Source organism: Phascolarctos cinereus, unplaced genomic scaffold (assembly GCF_003287225.1).
Source record: "Phascolarctos cinereus isolate Bilbo 61053 unplaced genomic scaffold, phaCin_HiC Scaffold_4;HRSCAF=312, whole genome shotgun sequence".
NCBI classification, from domain to species: domain Eukaryota; kingdom Metazoa; phylum Chordata; class Mammalia; order Diprotodontia; family Phascolarctidae; genus Phascolarctos; species Phascolarctos cinereus.
The window spans coordinates 672,867,083-672,889,671 of NW_027555847.1; the positions used below are offsets into that span (position 1 = coordinate 672,867,083).

Here is a 22,589-nt window from a genome sequence, read left to right on the forward strand (position 1 = left end):
CACCTTCCCAAGCAGCCCCCCCCCCCCCTTCCTAGCTTCACCAAAATGCCTTGCTGGTCAATAGCCTACTGCCAGAAACTGAACTCTGATCTGGGCTCCATTATCCAAGCTCAACAAGGGACAGGCACACAGACAGGAGCAAGTGCAGGATTACCTGGTTAAGTGCTGAGAACTGTAGCCAAAACTGCATCTGGGCCATGCTACAAGGACACTGGGCTCAGAGCAGCCCACAGGACAGGCTCCCCCTTCACAGCCAAGCAGGGGGAAAGACACATTCATGACAGCAGCAGCAACATCAGCAGCAGAATGAGCAGCCTTCAGATGCCTAGGGCCCGGGCAACCACCAGAGAGAGAACTGGCCAGGAGACCCAGGAGCCGGAGGGGGCAGCCTGGTGGGGAGGGGACAGAGACCAGGCTGCTCTCCTGCAAACGCAAGCACGGGAGATTTGCATAGGCTGTTTAGTCATGGAGCCTCAGAGCTTACTTCCTCTAAGACCAGGGCTGACTTTCAGGAAATGATGTCTGCTTGGTAAGTCAGTGAAATTACCGGCAGTGTGATGAGAATTACTGTATGTGGTGTAATTGAGCTGCCGAGACACTGTAAACAAAGATGACCTCTTCAATGGGCTTTGATTTCACGTGGGACAGAAATGAAGAATCCAGCTACCTGGCCCCTGCTGCAGAGGCAGCCGGTTTCCCTTCACTCTTCTCTCTCAGGTAGTCAAAGACCCTAAGGCTTTGGCCTCCAGTTTCCCTCTGTGTGTGTGAGACACACACACACACACACACACACACACACACACACACACACACACACACACGAGAGGGTGTGGAACATGACACTATCTTTTTAAAAATGAGACTGACAAGACAAACATTACAACAAGCATTTTAAGAGGCAGTGATTCAGAAGAGACTGTGATTCAGAAATCTCAGGACCCATTCCTGACAGATAGCTTACTGTGTGGCCCTGGGCTAGTCACATGAAATCAGAGAATTCTAACACTGGAAAGGGATCTTAGAGACAGTTATTTTGTAGCTGAGGAAACTGAGGTCCGCTAGAGGAAAGTACCTTCTCAGAGCTGATTGGGTAACTAAGCGTCAGAGGAGGCCTCCTCACCTATAATGCCAAATCCAAAGCTCCTGCCGTGACACTCACACTGCTCCCCATACTTCCTCTCCTGGCCTCTGTTCCTTCAGGTGCATGGACTAGACAGCTCCTCTAAGGCCACTCTGGCTTGAACATTCAATGACTCAAAAGCTGCCCACAGACCCTGGCCCGAGCATCCCACAAGTACCTCCCCAGGTCTCTCAGTATCACCTCTTCTCTCACCAAATCACAAACACAGGAACGAGTCTGACTACGTAGCTAGTCTCGAAGTCTCTGTGGATGGTGATCTTTTTAAATCCTTCCTACAAATTAGATCACCTGTCTAATCTTCTAGGGAAGGCAGGAAGCACCTGGGCTCCTATTGAGGATAGGCTAACTCTGAAGTCACTTTCTAGATGCAGGGCTGGGGAAACTGCGGCCTCCAGGCCACATGTGGCCTTCTAGGTCCTTGGGTGTGGCCTCTGAGTCCGAGTTTTACTGAACAAATCCTTTTATTAAGTGGATCTGTTGTGTGAAGTTTGGATTCAGTCACAGGGCCACACTTAAGGACCTAGAGGGCCACATATGGCCTTGAGGCTGCAGGTTCTCCACCCCTGTTCTAGACAAATGTGATAAGGAAAGTCTAGGTCAAGCTTCACCCGGGGCAGCTTGCTTTTGCCCTCTGCCAAAAAGGGAATGACTCAGTGACAAAAAGGGCATCTGTCTGGTGTGGGGAGCAAAGAGAGATGTGGGCAGCAGGAGACTGGCCATATATCCCCAGGTCCCAATCTGAATTTTCTAAGTCTAGGGTCTTTGAAGTGAAAGGGATTATCTGGGCTTGTTGTTTAGTCATTTCTCAGTTGTGATGGACTCTTTGTGAGCCCCTTTGGGTGTTTTCTTAGAAAAGATACTGGAGTGGTTTACTATTTCCTTCTTCAGCTTATTTTACAGATGAGGAAACTGAGGCAAACAGGGTGAAGTGACTTGCCCAGGGTCACACAGCTAGGAAGTATCTGGGGCTGGATTTGAACTCAAGTCTTCCTGACTCCAGGACTGGCACTCCATCCACTGCACCACCCAGCTGGTCTTACTCTGCCATTTTACTGAGATGGAAACCGAGACCAGGGAAATGAAATGACTCATCCAAAGCCACAGAAATATGTTGATAGTAATTCCCTTCAAATCTTAGCTCAAGTGTCACCTTCTGCAAGAAGCCTCTCCCAGTCCTCCTTAATCTTTGTGCCTTCCCCCTGAGATGATCCCCAATGCACCCTGAACATAGTGGTTTGGAAATTGTCTTTCTCATTAAACTGTGATCTGCTAGAGAGCAGGGACTGCCTCTTGCCTTTCTTTGTATCCCCAGCACTTAGCACAGTGCCTGGTATACAGCTGGCACTTACTAGATGCTTGCTGACTGACTGAAGTGGATAAACCGGGTAATTCCAATTCAGGCCTTTCACTCATCTGTAAGACGAGGGGGTTGGACCAATACCAGCGTACAACTCTTCCCCCAATAATACGATGATTCTCAGAGATGAGTCATTCTACTTTCCTGGGGCTGGGCCCATGCAGGGCCCCACCCTTAGCCATACAGTCCTACTCCAAGGAAGCTTCAAAGTGGGAACACGTAGGAAGGTCCTCAGAACTGTGGAGTATCGAGATTGGAAGAGATTTCTGCAAGCAGCTGCAGTAACCTCTACCTGAAGTAGGAACACCCTCTATCACATCCCCAACAAGGGGGAATCCAGCCTCGGCACAAACGCTTCCACAAACGAGCAGCTGACTGACTACAAAAGCAGGATTCCCATTGTTGCTCGGTTCCTCGCTAGGCAGCGTGGCGGCCCAGCGGAAAGAGCACAGGGAGCCCAGTCAGGAGTTTAAGCCCGGCCTCAGACGCTCACGAGCTGTGTGACTCTCAGGCAAGCTATTCAGCCCCTGCCCACCTCGCTTTTCTCCTCTGTAAAACGGGAACAATAATAGCACCTTCCTCCCAGAACTGCTATGAGGCTCAAATGAGATAATATTCGCAAAGTGCCTGGCACACAGTAAGCATTTGATAAATGCTTGCTCCTTTCTCACCTCCCCATACTGATCTGAAAATGGACTCCTTTAGATAGGCTCAAAATTCTCCAGGCAAAAACCCATGCTGAACGATAGAAAAGCTGGCTTTGGACACAGAACACAAGGTACGTGGTATTCCAAATCAAAATCAGACTAAGGAGAAACCCTTCTTTATAATTACAAAGTCAATGAAAAATATTTATTTTGTACCCACCTACTGTGTGCAAAGCATCAGGGCCACAAAAACAAGCAAGTTCCTGTCCTCCAGAAGCTTCCATTCTACCGTGTACTGCATTCGCCACAGTAATCCCATGAGGCAGGCCACGTACTATTATCTTTGTTTTATAAATGACTAAAATAACTGCAGAGAGGTCACAGGACCATACATCTAGACCTGGAAGGAACCCCAAAGGCCTTCTAGCTCAAACTTCTCATTTCACAGATGAGGAAACTGAGATCCAGGGAAGTTAAGTGATTTGCTTAAAGTTACGTGGGTAAAAAGTACCAGAGGTGAGATTTGAACTCGGCATCAGTGCATCCAGAGCCACCACTATTTCCACTAGACCACACTGTTCCTGGACAGCCAAACACTTCTCTCCCCCTTTGTGGAAGTCAGTTCTTAGTGCGTGACCACATCCTGTAGGAGCTGGCCAAAAGCACCCCTCCTGCCTTTGTGGGCAGCATCTGCCTCCCGCGAGGCCACCCATCCCTTGCCCACGGCCAGATGTCCAGGCAAGGTCGAAGCTGGCAGGCTGAAACCGGCCAGGGCTTTTGCCTCCAAGTCTAGGACTCTTTCCACTCCCTCAGATCACCTCTGTAACAGACGCAGACACGATGGCAAACGCTAAGCGTGAAGCCGAGGAAGAAAAGCGATTAGGAAAAACCCCCATTTGGACCCAAACCGAAGGTAGATGTGTTTCAGAATTCTAAAGTCAGGAAGTCTGCTGGATCAGCTTTGTGGAGGCCCCCTGGGATTGGCCAGGACAGCTAGGGCTGGTAGAACAAAGACCACCTAACAAAAGTCCCCTAAAGTACCATCCAGGAAACTTTGCCAAACTTCCTTTCCCTGCACCAGAAGCTACCCATCCCACTGAACACAGCCCCACTGAATGTGGTGCCGTTTTTATGGGATGGTCCGATATGGGCTGTCCTCAGTTTTCCTTCGTATTCTTGTGAGCAAGAACAGCATGGCCAGAACTGGGGCTCAGGGAGGTAACCACATTACCTTGGTCCAAGCTGAGAAAGCTGCAAGCAGGCTGTGGGCTACCCTCCTCTCCATTCCCATCACTCCATAAAGCTCTGAAGAGGAGAAACTGTCAGAAAGTACAAACCCCTTTAGGTTCAAGCTCAGTGCCAGGCCAGGGCCTGCCCTGCAACTCAGCTGCAGCTGCTGCTCCTGCTGTAGCCAATAAAGGGGTAGCAAAGGGGAAAAAAAAAAACCTTGATTTTTTTTTTCTTCCTCTGGCAGCCTGCCACGAGAGACGTCTGTCTTCCCGTCAGGAGGGCTGGCCATCCGAGAACTCGAGGAGGCCAGCTGTCACAGTGGCTTCTGCCGGGGGGGATGGGAGGGAGTCATCCTCCTCCCCGGGCCTTCTGGGGCAGCTAGGAAAGACTTCTTGGACCACAAAGCCCAGGGCTGCTCAGATTCCAGTTCTCAGGATCTTTTTCCTGACCAAATCACACAATTTTGGAGTTGGAAGGGCCCTCAGAGGCCATCTAGTGCAACTCCCGTATGAAAAAGAGCCCCTCTATAAGAGAACTGACAAGCATCCAGCCAGTGTTTGCCTGAGGGCCTCCAGGAAGGCCCAAGGAGGCCAGGGATCCCACGACTGATAACATCAACGTGTATGATGAGGTCCAGAGCACTGTTTCTCAGATGAATAAATGACTTAAAGGCAGGACTAGGAAGCCCTTCATCGATTCCTTGTCTGAAATGGAAATAATCTTCCTAGTTATTTGAGGCTGGTGTTTGGAAATACGCTCTAGGGTAGGCAGCCTTTGGTAATAGGGCACCGATGAAAGAACACTGGTCCCGAAGTCAAGATCCCTGCATTCAGGGTTTGGTGCTGGCATTTACCAGCTATGTGACCTGGAGCAAGTCACTTAACATCTAGGATGTTACCTCAGTTCCTCGTTACTAAAATGAATAAATAAAATAATACTTCTGCTTCCCACCTCAAAGGATGGTTGTGAGGAAAGCACTTTGGAAACACAGAAGCCCTAATGGAAATGGCATTGTGTTTTCATTTGAGAGTCCACACAGGTTTTTATCCTCCCCAAAGTCTATGTAACGCTGAGTACCAACACCCATAAGTTCTGAAGCTATAAATGAGGACCCCAGGCAGAAATTAACCTTATTAAAAAAAAAAGAACTCCAGTCATAGAATGAAAATCTTTTAGGATGAGAGGGTATCAGAAGTCATGCAATCTAGCTCGCCTCACAAAGGCCCAGTGAAGGGAAGTGACTTAACTAGAGTTACAGGACAAGTTAGAGGCAGAACAGGACTCATTTCTGAGAAGGCTTTCCTGTGTTTAGTAATCATCCTCAAGATTGGGCAGTCTTTCCTTAAAACCTTGCCCATTACAACCAAACTCATCTTCTTGTAGACTCAGGACTCAGGAAACTAAAGGTTAAATTAAAAGTTAACCAGAGGAAGTTTCTCACTGGCATGGAAGGAGTGCCTTCATTCTATATTTGAGGGAGGAAAATCAGGACAGCAAAGAAACTCAAGATATTTAGCTGTAGGAGAGATTTGATGAATGCCTTTTAGAATCTGAAAGGCTTTCACGGGTAAGAAATATCCGCTCTGTTCTGCCTGGCCCCAGAGTGGTAGTAATAGTACTAGCAGTGGTAACTAACATTTATATAATGCTTACTATTTGCCCAGCACTGTGCTGAGCACTTTACAATTATTATATTACTTGGATCCTCACAACAATCCTGGGAGGTAGGCGCTATTATTATCCTGATTTTGTAGATGAGTAAACGGAAGCAGAGATTAAGTGACCTGCCTAGGGCCACACAGCTAGCAAGCGACTAGATCTGAACTCATGATTTCCTGACTTCAGGCCTGGTGCTCTATTTACTGTGCGACTTCACTGCCACGGGAAAGAATTAGAATCAATCAATCAGTAAGTATGAAGTGTCTGCTGTGTGCCAGGTACGGCACTAGGAGCCTGAGTCACAAAGACACAAGTGAAACAGTCACTGATGTCCACGAACTGCATTCTCTAGGTGAAGGGGGTAAAGTTACACTAATGCACAGCAGATGGAGGTGAGAAGGCCTGACCATTCTGAACAGCAATCTGGAATCACACCCCAAAGTCATTAAAATGTAGATACCCTGGGATCCAGAGTAAGCCCCACTAGGTAGATACCCCAAGGAGGTAAAAGATCAGTAAGTACAAAAACGACTTAAAGCAAGATTGTTTGTAGGGATGAAGAAATGGAAACACAATAGGGGCCTCTTGATTGGAGAGCGGCTGAACAACTTGTGGTGAAAGAATATGCTCGAATATTACAGTGTCTGGGGCACAGGAGGTGCTTAATAAATGTTTCCTGACTGTGATGTAAGAAATGATCATGGCGGATTCACAGAAACCTAGGAACTGAGTTTGAACTGAGGCAGAGTAAAATGGCAGAAACAGAACAACTGACATGTTGACGTTAACATGTAAAGGATAACACTTCTGAAAGATGTCAATAACTGGGATCAAAGCAGTGACCAGCCATGAATTTAGAAGACTGATAATGAGGCACGACTTCCTCCGCCTGGCAGAAGGGAGGAGCTGGAGGTGCAGAACGAGACGTCAATTTGCAGATATGATCATTAGGTTACCATTTTTTTTTGGCTTGACTATACTCACTTGCTCTAAGGGAGCATTATTTGGGGAGGGTAGAATTAGCTTGCAGCAAGAGATGCAAAACATTTTAAAGACAAAGAGAAGAACACCAAGAAGATATTTTAAAAAACACTGAAATCAGCTCTGTTCTGCCTGGCCCCAGAGTGGTAGCAATAGTACTAGTAGTGGTAACTAACATTTATATAATGCTTATGATAGTCCACACAGATTTTTATCCTCCCCAAAGTCTAGGAAACGCTGAGTACCAACACCCATAAGTTCTGAAGCTATAAATGAGGACCCCAGGCAGTCAGAAATCAACCTTATTTCAAAAAAAAAAAAACTCCAGTCATAGAATGAAAATCTTTTAGGATGAGAGGGTATCAGAAGTCATGAAATCTAGCTCCCCTCACAAAGGGAAAATGCAGAAAATAAAAAGAATACAAATGGGGTGATTTTGTTACTACTTTGTTAAGTTTAATACACACTTTAAAAAACCATGCGAGAAATTCAGAATTTTTTTTTCTGCATCCTAAAATATCTGTTTCTGTTGATGACTGCAAAGTTCAAAAAAAAAATTTTTTTTTAAAGAAAGTTATAGGGAGCAGATTTCAGATAAAAATAAGGGAAAACTTCCTAATCAATGGGGTCCCTAAATATGGATCAAGTCATCTCAACAGCTTCCCTATCACCAAAAATATCTGAATGTAAGTGGGATGATCACTGCCAGGGATGCTTTAGGAAAGGGTCTGGTTCTAGTAATGCATTGACTATAAACTCTCTGACCCAAGGTCCCATCTAATTCCTGGATTCTATGATTCAAGAAAGATCCTGACATGTGTGACACCCCCTTGGGTAGGTATGTAACCCAGACCTTTGGGAAGAATAGCTCTGTCCATAGCAGAGCATCAGTGAAACTGATTACTGGACTTAGGAGTCAGAAGCCTTGGGTTCAAATCCCAGGACCCCAACTTACTAGTCGTGTCATTATGGGCAAGTGATTGCACTCTTTTATGGACGAGGAAGCTGAGGCTAAAAGAGTTGTGAAGAACAACTAAGTTAAAAAAAATAGCTTGGCAAACTTGGAAGTCAATTGTTGTTGCGTAGATGTGGACAAATCATCTCACCTCTCTAAACCTATTACCTACACTATTAAAACAGAGATAACACAGTTATGACCTAATTCCACAGAGGCATCTGGAGGGAAGTGCTTTGCAAACCTTAAAGTGCTATCGAAATGGGAATTTATTTTTTATCGTTGTTATTAGCATTTTTCTCATCCTTTTTAAGGGGATGAGAAAAACCGTTAATTTTTAATCTTTTTAAATTTTAAAAACTCTTTATAAAGTTTTTATCTTTAATTTTTTTCTTTTTAAAAAAATTTTATTAATTTATTTTGATTTATCAACAATCCTTTCCATATGCTTTTGAGTTGAAAATTCTTCTCCCCCCTCCTCCCCACCATCCTCCCCAAGACGGTACACAATCTGATATAGGCTTTACATTTACATACCCATTAGACATATTTTCACATTAGTGAAGTTGTAAGTAAAAATTAAAACCAATAGGAGGAACCAACAGAAATAGGAAACAAAACTCAACAGAAGGTAAAAATAAGTGATAGCGATTCGATTTCCATAGTTCTTTCTTTGGATGTGGACAGCATTTTCCATCCCGAGGCCTCTGGAGATGTCTTAGATCCTCGTAATGCTGAGAAGGGTTCAGTTTAACAATATTAGTCATTGCATAACATGGCTGTTATTGTGTAGAACGTTCTCTTGGTGCTGCTCACTTCACTCAGCATCAGACCATATAAGTCTTTCCAGGTTTTTCTGAAGTCATCTTTAATTTTTTACAAAACATTTTAATTTTTTTCTCATCCTTTTTTCTATTTCAGAAGAAATAGTCTTGGGGCAAGTCACCATCCTGCTAATATTCCTTTCTATTCAATATCCTGAGGACTACTGCATAGTTGAGAAAACAGCTGCTTTGGGAAGTTGAGTCAAAGTATTAGGTTATCAGCTTACCTTCTGAAGGCTCCTTAAAGGAGGCAAAAAGGCCTGAGCAGGGATAACATGAGCCTCTGGGCCTGTTCCCACGTGATTTTTATCTCCCTGACCACATCTCTATACACCAAAAGCCTTTTATTCCATGTAGAATGAAGATTATGAATATTTGGGGTGGCACTATCTATCAAAATGTTTTTCTTTTGCTTTTTTCTTTTTGAGGCAATCGGGGTTAAGTGACTTGCCCAGGGTCACACGGCTAGTAATCTGACGCCAGATTTGAACTCGGGTCCTCTGGATTCCAGGGCTGTGCTCTATTTACTGCGCCACCTAAGTGCCCCCAAAACGTTATTCTTAAGTTTTTACTGATCCATGTTATGTCCAGGTGCTTGGGGGCAAGTTTAGTCGGCTAATTTCATGGGAATGTTGCCTGTGGAGGGCCTTTTCATTCTATTCTTGGATTTGTTTCTCTGATGATGGTCCAATTGAGGCCTATGTCTGTAAGAATGAGGACTTGTCACGCGTGAGTTCATAAAAGATAGATGTTCTGATGCCAGTCTGTCATGTAGCATTTATTAAGAACCTACAGTGCGATGGGCACTGCGCTAAGCCTGAGAACACAAAGAAGAGTAAACACCAGATCCTGTTCTCAAGGAATCTAATGAAGGAGACAACAGGCAAACAGCTCTGTAGGCATAAGCTATGCATGCAGCCTAAACTGGGGGTAGTCTAGCAGGGAATGCACTTGAAGGAAGCCAGGAAAGCTAGAGGGAGAGGGGAGGAGGGAGAGAAAGACAGTCAGGGACAGTGCTCAGAACTGAGATATGCAGGGTGGTGTCTGAGGAACAGCCAGGAGGCCAGGAGCCCTGGACTGCAGAGTACATGAGGGGCACATATGATGCTAACCAAAGGACACATCTCATGAGGCATTTAGTAGGTCCTGCACTTTGGCAGCACGCACTGCTGCTTGTATAATCTACATTCCTCACTAGGTCTGAGCTCCTTATGACAAATCTGCATGATGTGGTCACTTTTTCAATGTTTCCTTGTCAATGCATCGTTGGCTACAGTCAGATAAACGCTGCTTGTGGCAGGACTTTTGATTCTACTCTTGGATGTTAGTGGCTTCACAGCACCATTAGGAGGGAACTCCCTTTTAGTTACATTTAACCAATCCAAGGGCATGGACTTGTTATCAGTCTTTACTACTGGTCCAGGAAGACTCATCTTCGTGGCGTCAAATCTAGCCTCAGACACTGACTAATTGTGTGACCCTGGGTAAATCACTTAACACTGTTTGCCTCAGTTTCCTCATCTATAAAATGAGCTGGAGAAGAAAATGGCAAACCACTCCAGTATCTTTGCCAAGAGAACCCCACATGGGGTCACAGAGAGTTTCACAACTGAAACAACTGAAGAAACAACATGAAATGATGCCTGCTTATTCCAAAAGTATTTCACCAAGCATTCTACCTGTCTATTGTGCTCTAAGAAAGTCTATCAATCTTCTTTTTTTTTGGTTAGGCAATGGGGTTAAGTGACTTGCCCAGGTCACACAGCTAGTAAGTGTTATGTGTCTGAGGCCAAATTCGAACTCAGGTCCTCCTGAATCCAGGGCCAGTGCTCTATCTACTGTGCCACCTAGCTGCCCCCTTTCCTTTCCAAGTAAAGAATTATTCCTCTTTCTATCAGGATGATGGGCCCTATGTTTTGTTAATATTGTAAAGGTTTTTATTAAGGTACTTTCCATATCAGTTATAGTTCATTTTATAGTTCCAAAGGTACAGAGTCAAACCTGGTAATGTACAGCTTTTATTTCTTCTTTTTTTTAAATTATATTATTATTATTATGCCAACTGGAAGACAAACAGGACAGAGATAACTTCTCAAGGATATCAACCAAACCTGATCCTCATCTCCAAAAGCCAAAGAGACAGCTGGAAATTAACCTTGCTCTCTTCATTCCAATAAGCGCTTACTTCCTTGAACATATCACAACAGTAGGGTTTGCTACTATCCCCTTCCTAAAATCAGTTTTCCATTCTGTCTTATGCAGTAGTGAAGGGCTCAAAGCAATAAGCAATCTAAGCTATAAGGTGAGGGAGGCTCTGTCAGGGAAGAAGAAGCAGAAAAGATGGGTCTAAATTTAGACAGTTCAAGAACAGTGGCTTCCATCGGAACGCTTGGAAGAATCTATGATCTCATCAATGTGGGCATTCCCTTTAATGGATGGAGGATCACAGCCAGGGCCTTCCCGTCAAGCCTCTTGTGGGTACCTGTTATGTAGGGTGTCTTGTTCTGAATCTGACATAATCACAGAAAGATCAACAGACAATACACATAGACTGTTCCTCTGTGATTGGCCCCTGTTCTTTTCCAGTCCGGTGCTTCACAATGATATGTTTTATTGTCATTTCTGGGTTGACAACATGTCGCATATGACTCGTGACCATCATGTGTCTCTTCATGGTCCTTTGGGCCAACTAGCAATTTTCACTTTTCACAGACTGTGTTCTATGATTCCCAGACACAGAGCATCCCTGGAACAATACTGATGTCAACAAGCTAGGACTTGTGTTTCAGGGACTGCTGAAGGCATTACACAGTTTCCCAAATTCAATCCAGTTCATTCTCTTCCTCCTCCTGAATTCTGGATCCAGCTTGCTGTCCATCGACAGTGCCTGCTCGAGACGGAGATCGACACTGATAGATCAAGTCTGTGGAATGGCCATTCCAGTGCACATCACATTCACAAGCTCTTCGAGGGCAGAGACCACTTTGTTTCTGTTCTTGAATCCCTACTACAAGTTCTGTCCCTGACAGGGCAAGGTGGCAAGGAATACTACGAGCCCAAATGAGTACCTCACTGGTCCATGAAATATTTTTAAAAAATCAAAAGACTAAGAGGAAGGGCCTCCAGTGTGGCTCATTTAAGGAAAGACGTGGACAAGAATCACATGAATGAAAAAGTGTGATTGGATTGCCACCAGTATCAGTAATACCCACATGAATGAAAACACAGATCTACCAAAACAATTTTTTACAATTTTTTTTGGGGGGGTATAGTTATAAGTTTGTTTGCACTTCCCTCCTCTCAAATAAACCTCATTTGAAGGACAAAGGCTCTGTTTTCTATGTGGACAGGGTTTTGCATCAGGGAGATCGCTTGGAATAACTACAACTGCTGCATGCAGGTTCCTACAAGAGATCCAATGTGACCTCTTATTCAGCAAAACATTAATATCAACCCGGTATTGTAAACCTTTGAGAGAAACCTCTTGGGTTTTTTTTTTCCTCAAAGTAGGGGGGACAAAAAAGAGGGCTGCATTGGTGCACTCCTCTGACGTCTGACTGTGGTATGGAGGTGACCCTGGTGCCCTGAAGACCAGGCAAGGGGAAGGCAAGCTCCACCAAGCTCTACCAAGCCAGGGCGGTTTCAAGGACAAGCTTCTACTATCTTAGGATCAATGGGGAAAGAATCAGGACTCTATGAGGTGAGAACAAGGAGGGAGTGTACCCCAGACCTGGAAGACAGCTAGGACAAAGGTGTGGAGACAGGAAGAGGAGCACTGCAGGTGAGCAATGGACAGAAGGTCCGTTGGGCTAGATCGAAGAGCGTGTGTGGGAGGAAGCAACGTCTAGTGGAAAGGCCGGTGGTCGCGGTAGGGTTGTGAAGGGCCTTAAAAGAGAAACAGAGAAAATCACATCTGATCTCAGCGTTTGACAGACGATGCCATCTTTAACTGCCACGAAGCCAATGCAAAGGACCACGATGATATAAAGGGAAAAAGGAACTTCTAGCTCATCTGGTCCTAAGAGCCAGCCACACTTTGCAACAACTAAAGCAAGTGACCACGTGGCCTGTGCTCACATACGTCCAGAGATTAGGAGCTCATTTTCTTTTCCACTGAGCTGAAATCAGCCTCCCTGTAATTTCCCCACATTTCCAACTGCTGCCCTCCACGGCCACACCAAACAAGACTGTCCCCTCTTACACATGACAGCCCTTCCAACCCTCAAAGAGCACGCTCATCTCCTTCTCTTTACTGGGTTACACAGCCCTGACTCTTCCCCTGATCCTCCTCTGGCATGGTTTTCCAGCTCCCCTCCCCACGCTGGTTTTCTCTTCTGCCATACAGTATTGAGGGGACTGGTGCTGAGGGAGGTGTTAAGAACGAGAACTATAATGTTAAAAGAGCGGACTCCACAGCAGAGGAGGAGTAAAGCCCCCACCTAGCCGCTCATCATGTTTTCTTACCTCCTCATCAATTCATACTTAGCCCCTACTTTGTCATAAGCCTGAATCTTTCTGGGAGATTGCTAGATGGTCTGCACCCCCTCCCCCTATCCTAACCACAGGGCATTAGTTGATCTCTGGCACTAGAGATCCCTGGGTCTGAGTAGAGGCACGTCTACTATCTACCGCACGCTGGGGCTGCTGACAGCGTCCAGCTCCTCCTTCCAGACTCAGAGGCTGCCCCTGTGTGGAAGGCGGCCTGGAGCAAGCCAAAGGTGGGGTGGAGGGGATGGAACTTAAAATGCTTGAACTGGATCTGGAAGACACGTCAGAAGGCATCTGACCCAACCTCCCGCCCCATGCAGGAATCCCTGGCACACTGCTCCAGTTTCTACAAAGCAATTTACATCTATTACTCATCTGAGCTTCTCACCAACTCTATGAGGCACACACTATAAGTAACTAACTAACCCAGAACCTCCCCCTACACATCTGCCCTGAGGCCTAGCTGACTCCAAGGCTGGAGCTTCTTCCCCTTCCAATTCCCAAATCGACAGGCTCAAGATGCTCGCCTCTACTTCACCTCCCTCCCCAACAACAACCCCCCTGAAATAGGGAACATATTTATTATCCCTATTTTACCTATGAGGAAACTGAGGCCCAAAGTAACTTGCCTAGGGTCATACAAACAAGCTTGCATCAGAGCTAGGACTCAAACTTGGTCTCCTGACTTTAAGACCAATGCTCTTCACACCACAAGGCTGAAACAGACAGTGTTTCTCTACCCTCCCAACACTCCATCCAGTGTCCACAGTCCCAGAACACCCTCTCATCCAACGCTTTGCCCCGCCATCCCACGTTTAGCATCAGTGAGTCTGGCAAGACACTTCCAGCAATGGTTAAACATGCTGCCTTCTCTTTCCTCCCAACATTCCCCAGCACTGCCAACCTCCATGTGGCCTAGACTGAGCAAAGCTCCCCACCCCTGCCACGCTCTGTTCCAGAACCTGGAGGTGACGGTGCTGGAGGCAGAAGAGCCCCTGAGCTTACCTGATGCAAAGGAATGGAAGGAGAGCTCCAAGATGATCTCATCTAATTCTTATTTAAAGGGGAGGAGCTAGATTCCATTCTTGGCCTTGGACTACTTACTAGGTGTATAACTACAGGCAGATCAGTCGGAGTCATTTTCCGCTCCTATACAGTAACACCTGAATGTTATTAAGGATCAAATTAGGACGTGTACAGAAAGCACTTTTGGAAACCATGCAGTGCCACAGAAATGTCTGCCAGGAACATTATTATTGTTCAGATTCCCCCGAATTCAATAGACTAGCTAGCTGAGGAAAGGCTCAGAATGGTGGGTCCCAACTCAGCCCCTCCTAATTCTACTACCTTGACTCTTTTCAATTATTTCCCATTTATTCTGCCTAGAGCTTGTCTGCAGCATTTGTTTGCTTTTTGTCTCCCTCATTAGATGGGGGGCCTCTTGAGCAGAGGGACTGTCTTTTGCTTCTATTTCTATCCCCAGGGCTTAGTACAGTACCTGGTGATTTCACTGACTGACCTACTAACAGCAGAACTGGAAGGGAACTCTGCCAGCATGGAGGACAACTATTCACTAAACAAAAATCCCTTCTATGACCTCCCTAAAAAGAGGCTCTGCAGCCTGTGCCAGAAGACTTCCGATGAAGGAGATCCTAGCACGTTCCAGGGAAATCTTTTTCAAACCTGAATAGCTCTGATGGGTAGGGAAGTTCTTCCTTACAATAAAGTAGCTGGCTTCTGGCACACAGTAAGCATCATATAAATGCTTATTACTTTCTCCTTTCTATGGAGGTAGGGAGGGCCTCTCTTTTTTACACACACACACACACACACACACACACACACACACACATGCCCCTCTTTCTGCCTGTCAGCTCTGCCCTCTGAGGCCAACAAAACAATTCTCCACACTCTTTGGAGTGATGGTCCTGCAAACACTGTCATCCCCCCCCCCGAGACAACTCTTCTCCAGATTAAGCCCCTCCTGCCCCTCCTATGGATCCTGAGGCTGCCAGTCAACATATTCCAGATCCCTCCAAGCTTGATGTGTTCTGCAAATAAGTCACTGATCACAGTTAAGTAATGAATGGCAATTTTAGGAAGAAGGGAGCAATAAAACTGGAGGGAATTACCTAGGAGGTGGCACCTGGGATGATCCCTGGAGTTAAGCTAAGGTGAGGAAGAAGGACAAGCAAAGCATAGAGGACAGTTTCTGCAGAGGCAGAGATAGGTGACAGAATGTAGACTTTATTTTATTTCATTTTTTATTAATTTATTTTGATTTATCAACAATCACTTCCATGAGCTTCTGAGATACAAAGAAAGGCAAAAATAGACCTACCCTCAAGGAGTTTCCATTGTGGGGGGGGGAGTGGGAGGACATGAAAAAACCATATACAAACAAATAAATATACACAGTATAGATGGGAGATAATCTCAAAAGGAAGATCCAGAATTAAGGAGGAATCGGGAACGGCCTCTAACAGTAGGTAGGATTTTAGTGAAGCCTCAAAATAAGCCAGGGAGGGCCAAGGGGCAGAGATGAGGAGGAAGAGAATCCCAGGCACAGAGGACAGCCAGTAAAAATGCCCTGAGTCAAAAGATGGCGTGTTGGGGAGGGAGTGGGGGGGAGGCCATTGTCTCTAGAAGTTCAAGTATGTGTGCAAAGGAAGAGGCAGGAAGGGTGACGGGGACCATTAAAAGCCAGGTTGGGAAAGAGTAGTCTAGTTTCAATGTATCCTGGAGGGTGTGTAAAGGAGAGGCACATGAAACGAGTTCAGAAAGGTAGAGTGGAGTCAGACTATGGTGGGCCACGACCATGCAGCTAAGACGTTTGCATCTTCATCTAGAGAATAATGATCCACTGATTATTTCTGAGTGGGGGGGGGGGGACCATTGTCAGCCCTGTAACTAGATGACCTGTGAAGTTGCTCCCACTCCCAGTGCGAGTCTGTGATGGGGAAGGGTTAGAGCTAGGGAGGAAACAAAGAGGGAGACAGAAAGGAAAGGCCATTGCTGCAGGGGGATGACGGACAGACAAGACGGTCTCTTCAGTTAAAGCTGGAAGCTTTCTGATCTAAGATCCGGGATCTAGGCTAGCATTCCCCTCAGCTCAGCAGAGGCCTTGGAACAATGGCCCTGGCTAAAAAGCAGAGCAAAAACAGTTGCTGAAAGCTGAAGCCGTTTTCACTGCAGTTACATAACCCAGCTGGCTGCATTTCACAAGGCTGTGCTCCCCCTACCAGTAAACAGCCCAAGCCTGTTTGCATTCCAGGCTGGCCTTTTTATTCTTATTCTTTTCTTATTCTTGTTCCCACAGGGGGATTCATGGGCATGCCACATATCCCAAAGTGACTACTACAGACAGATTCACGCCACATCACCCACTCTGACCGGACCACAATCATCCAAACACAACACGGGGCACAGCAAAGAGCGAAGATGGCGTGGGAGTCAGGAGGTCGGCCTCTAGGTTTGGGCTGGCCACTAATGCACTACGTGCCTTTGTGTGTCTCACTTGTGCTCTTGGTGGTCATTTCCTCAACTGTAACATGAAAAAACTGGAATAGATGCTCTTCTCCCTCTCCGTCAGCCTGAAGGTCCTTCTAGCTCCGACACCTCAGGTTCTAGAAGAATAAGGGACATTTACGGACACTAGAAGCATCTTACTTATGTTATCTCATTGGTTTAACTCTGTGGGGTAGGTGCCATTATTATCTCCTTTTTACAGATGAGGAAACTGAGGTTTAGAAAAGCCAAGTGACTTATCCAGGATCATGTGGACACTCATGTGCCCTTCTGACTCTCAGACAAACCCTCTGTCCGCTACAGCCCTTGAGGCTGCTTCTCTGTTCTGTATTTGAGGGACTCCCCAAGCTCCGCCATTCTATGGCTGTATGAAAGCAGCCAGTGGTAGGGGTGCAGGGCCTGCTTCTCGACAGTCAGCCACATAAATCCTGTGTCCTGACTTGATGCGTTGAGGGGCACACATCTCAAGTGGCAGACATAGTCTAACTGCTAGATCCCAAACGTACAGAGCAGGAAACCAAGGGCCAGAACAACAAGAAATTACTTGCCAAGGCCACACAATTAGGGAGCATGGGAGACAAGAATTTGAACCTAAGCCTATCAACTCCAAAAAGAATAAGAGTTGACGTTTCTAGAGTTCTGGAAAGACTTAGAAAGCTCCTGACATACATGACATCATTTTAGCCTGTGTGGCAGACACTATATCCGTACGCTCCATTCTGTAGATTGGTAAGATGAGGTTCAGAGAGCTGTCTGCTTTGTCCAGGCTGAGTGTCACAAATGAGATCCAAACTTGCATCTCCAAGTCCCATATGTTCTTTCCATTTACACCCTCAGCTTAGTCACAGTTCAAGCCCTCGACCCAGCAAGGACTCTTGCCTGGCTTTTACCAACAGTGTCTAAGAGGGAAGTGATAATCCTCCTCATTTCCAGCAGGCTGAGGTGACTGGCTGCCCCACAAATCTCCACCTTCTATTCTTCTGAGAAGTTCCCAAGGCCACGTGAACAAGATGAGCCCCAAGTGGGTGTCAGGTGCCCAACGGAGTGTATTCCTGCTGCCAGTGGGCCAGTCTGCTGACCCAACAGCATCTTTATTTTTCCCATTCATCAGGCCTCCCTGGGAAAAAGTTGGGAAGGAAAACTAGCCTGACAAGAGAAATTGATATAGATGATTCTATGGTAAACTAAAGACTCAAACAGCTATCGCTGACTGGCAGAGTGAGCCACTGGTGCCACACGCCCTCAGAGAGTACATCCTTGACATAGAGTCACTTGGATGCTCTCCACCTGAACACCCCCAGGGACGGGGAACTCCCAATCCACGGAGGCAGCTACTTCCCACTCTGGATGGCCATCCCAGGGGGTCATGGGATTAGAAGTCAAGGGAAACTGTTCAAATCCTGGCCCAGCTACTTCATGCTATGTCACCTTGGCCAAGTCACTTGTCCCTGATGAGGCTCAGCTCTGCTGTACAATGACAGGAACAGAGTAGGATCATGGATCTCAAGCTGGAAGAGACGACCCCCGAAGCCACCTAGAACAACTCCCACATCTTAGAGGAGGAAACCTAAGTTCTGGGAGGTTACAGCTGCCCACAGTCACATGGGTAGGAAGCATCGGCAGTGGGACTGAAAGCCAGGCAGACACTCTGCCTTCAGAGGCAGTATTCCCCTGGCTGGACCAGGCTGCTCCCCCTAGATGTTCTTGGAGGTCTTTCTTTTCCAATTCCTTTTATCAAAGAGTCCTCTCACAGGAGCTGAGGCTTTGACAATATCCACTAGGCGACCTGTGAACCCACTGTTCCAGATCCAATCCAACAAGCACTTGTTAAGTACTTAGCACATGTCAGGGCCTGGGGCAGGACAAAAGGAAAGACAGTCCTTGCCTTCAGAGAGACCGTGGGACAGGCTTCAACGTCCAGGCAAATGAAGCTCTCAAGGCCTTGCCAGCTCTCCCTCGGCATGACCAGACCTGGCTGGCACACCACATACTTCAGAGTGAACAAGGGAGGAAGAAGGCCAGGAGTCACTTGGGGGGTAACAGTGCAGCTGACCACAGGCTCGATACACATTTAAAGACTGAAACCCACTTCTTTTCTACTTCCTTTCATTTCCAGCTCAACTTCTGTGGGACCAAGTGATTAAGGCACAGCTCACTATCAAAACATAGCAATGCACAATATAATACGCAAGAAAGAAAGCTGCGGGTTTGGGGTGGGGGGACTCATTCCCCAGGGAAAACGTCTGCTCTGCATTCACAGAGGGCCTGGGCTCTTCTTCCCGCTCTGTGGCTTGGGACGAGTCATGTGCCCACCATGAACTCCCACCTGGTTTCTGTTGTACTTCCAGCATCTAGCAGTGCCTGACACATAGTAGGTACTAAGTAATATTGGGTGAATTGAATTGAATCTTTTAAAATCTCAGCAACATACACTGCCTATTCATTCACTCAACATTTATCACCTCTGGGCAGAACCTTGCACTCAGAACCTCAGGAGAATCAAAAACAAGGACTCAGTTCTTGCTTTCAGGAAGCTCACGGTCTAGGTATAACCTAATCCACCCGTCTAGGTATAACCTATCCCATCAAGGGAAATGAAACATTCTCAGTTCCTTTGATCTGAGGCTGAAAGGAATCTCACATAGCAGCCGTGTGCTCTAACCCTATCATGTGACAGGTGAAAAGTGTGACCCTTCAGCCTTCTCTGTCACAAGCCAGAACATGCCTCCTTCTCTGCCTGCTTCCCTCCTCAGGCTTCCTCACTTCAGAAGACACAGCTGCTCTCCGTACCTTAAGAGTCATTGAGGCTGGCCAAGAGATAGTACCCTAAGGAACAAGTGACTGGCTCAGAGTCCCGCAGCCATGAGAGGTCAGAGGAGTGACTTGAACGCAGGCTTTCCTGGCTCAAGACCAGCTTTCTACCCCCTAGGCCATACTGCCTTCTCTGCTGAAGGTCAGACAGCGGATACATGGCAAGATTTGAACCCAGGTTTCCTGACCCATCAATACAAGGGTCAGTAGAAAGAATGGAAGTTGTTGATTCTGGAGAAGGGCAAGGGGAGATCAATCATTGGATTCAAGTTCTCACATCAATGAAGAATTCCACCAACCTGGCTTGGCCTTCTAGGGCAGAGCCCAGAATGAGAGGTGATTCAGGGAGATGAAACTAGGCTCTATAGGAAAAAAAAGAAGCCCATCCCGAAGGGGAAGGGGCTGCCTTGGGAGGTGGCAGGCATCCTCTCCTCCTCCTCAGTCCAAACAGAGGCTACAGAGAAGACTCCTGCTCAGGCACAGGCCGGCATCGACGGTCTCGCCACCTGGAGATTCTGTGCCTCCAAACCCAGCTGTCTTTGTACAACTCAAACAGCTGCCTCTTGAAGCCAAAATCTGCAGTCCACATAGACACCTCCCTCGAGAGAGGGCTCCTCTCTGCCCGTCATTTAGAGCAAACCCAGAGTCCAGATACCAATCCAGTTACCTGGTTACAAATGGATTTCAACTGATATCCGTGACCCCTCAGATCCTGGGGCTCACAACAACCACAGAAAATGACTGCTTCCAGGAAACCCTTCGGTTCACACAACACCAGGGCCAGGAGAATCTGAGAAGAACTCCATTGATTTGCTTTAACAGAGGAGGGGGGCTGGGGGGTACGGTTTAGGAATGAGGCAGGAGTGAAAAGTATGTATTTCTGAGTCAGCAGCTAAAGCACAAAGGTGTATTGCCACGATGACGAGAATTGGAGCTGGAAGAACTGAGTTCAACATCTAGCCCACCTACTGGCATCTCTTAAAGCTCGGAGCAGTCACCTTCACATGTCTAGGTCCTCTTTCCTAGTGCATGAGAGAAGCAGCTACAGCAGATGATCTCTAAGGAGTCTGCCAGCTCTGTGCTCTCGTGGCCCTCTCTCTTTTTAAAGAGAACAAACAGCAAACGGAAGGGCAGCAATTAGTGTACAACAGTGAGGCAATTCAATTTAGTAACAAACACTTACTAAGTACCAAAGCCCTATTCTTGGTGCTGGGAAGACAAAAGATAAAAAATGACAGTGCCCACCTTCACGGTACTTCCAGCCTGGGAGGAAGGACAGGACAGGTACACAGATAACTAATACACAAGACAGAGTGTGACAGGGGCAAAGGAGAGAACCATTTAAAATTCCATTAGATTCTCAAAAGAAGAACTGGAAATAAGAACATGAAAGAATGCTCCAAAAATCACCAATAATGAGAAAAATGCACATCAAAACAACCTTGAGATTTTATCTCACACCTTGCAAAGTGGCAAAGAGACAAAAAGATGGGAATAGTAAATATTGGAGGGGTCGTGGGACTACAGGCACACCAGTGCATTGTTGGTGGAGCTGTGAACCAGTTCAACCATTATACAAATTATGAACCATGGATCCACATCCTTTGACCTAGAGACTCCACTTATGCCCCAAGGAGGCTACTGATAAGAAGAAAGTCACCATATACACCAAAATTTTTATCACAGCACTTTTCATCATAGCAAAGATTTGGAAACAAAGTAGATGCCAATCAACTGTGGAGTGGCTAAATAAACTATGATATAAGAATGTAATGGAATATTACTGCGCTGTAAGAAATGATGTAAAAAGAACTACATGAACGGATGCAGAGTAAAGCAAGCAGAGTCAAGAAAATTATACATACAATGAGCACAACAACTAAAATAGAAAGAATCACCAAAAAAAAAAAATCAAAAGTGAATGTTGTGAAATCATAGACAGAGCTGGGTGGCACGGTGGGTAAGGCACTGTTGCTGTTTATCCTTCGTTCTTGAAGAGCACACTGACATCAGGAAGGTGATGTCATGACTTGCAAGTGAATCGGATTTAAGTGAGGCAGGGCTGTGCAAAGTCACCAGCCTCACCTTCTCCTCTGGAGCCATCTGCGTCTTGTGGCAAGCTATAAATCAGGACGACTAGAGATGGCCCGATGCAGTGGGAGACCTTGGCCTTTCCAAGCTAAGGTCTTTCCCAGGTCTCAGTTCGTCTGAGATGACACCCGTTCAGTGTTAAATTAAGTCTAGGCAAGAAATTAGACAAAGAACTGCCTCTTTTTCATAGTAAAAAAACAAAACAAAACAAACAAACCAACCAACCTGGGAGAGGAAGACCTTCAGGGTTTCTGGCCAAAACAGAAACAAGTGCTGTTTACACTCACTCTGAGCCATCAGAGCCCAAAGATGACTGAGTCACATGGGTAAAACACAAAGTCTGGAGAAAGGAAGCCCTGAGTTCAAATCAGACATTTACTAGATGTATGCCTATGTAAGTCACTTAACCTTTCTCAGTCTCAGTTTTCTCAGCTGTAAAAAGGAGACATAATAAACAGCTTTTACTGCCCAGGGTGGCGGTGAGGATCAAATGAGATAACATTTGTAAAGCATGTGGCATAGTGCCTGTCACATAGCAGGCGCTTAATAAATGCTTGTTTCTACCCATCCCCTCCCTGAGCGCACCCCTTTGCAGAGGTACAGGGTACCGGGGTGTGGGACGTGTGCACATTTTCAGTCCTTTCCCACCTACTGATTATTTTCCCCACTGGGTAGGGAGAGAGACTTTAAAAATTATTTTTTGCTATACAAGACGGCTATCTGGGAAGGGAGGGGAGAAGGGATACTGAGGGTAATTTTGGTAAAGTAAAGAACCAAGAGACAGCAACAAAAATTTATAGTTTGCTTGTTTTTTTTTTTTAAATTTATAGTCTGTAAAAAGCACTATGGGAAAATCAGAAGAGGAAGAGACTGCTTG

The 22,589-nt window shown here is 46.2% G+C and overlaps 1 protein-coding gene across 5 annotated transcripts in view; it reads right to left on the reverse strand.

Moving 5' to 3' along the window:
- Positions 1-22,589, reverse strand: part of SBNO2 (strawberry notch homolog 2) — a 231,629-nt gene that overhangs the window by 76,996 nt on the left and 132,044 nt on the right. Inside the window, exon 1 of one of the 5 annotated variants that reach the window (XM_021009041.2) lies at positions 4,377-4,532. The exons of 3 other annotated variants lie outside the window; for them this stretch is intronic. In XM_021009041.2, coding sequence (XP_020864700.1) covers positions 4,377-4,436 — 60 coding nt within the window. In that variant the 5' untranslated portion in view covers positions 4,437-4,532. Of the gene's footprint in view, positions 1-154; positions 453-4,376; positions 4,533-22,589 lie in introns of those variants that run through there. One more of the 5 variants, XM_021009042.2, reaches the window with a different exon arrangement.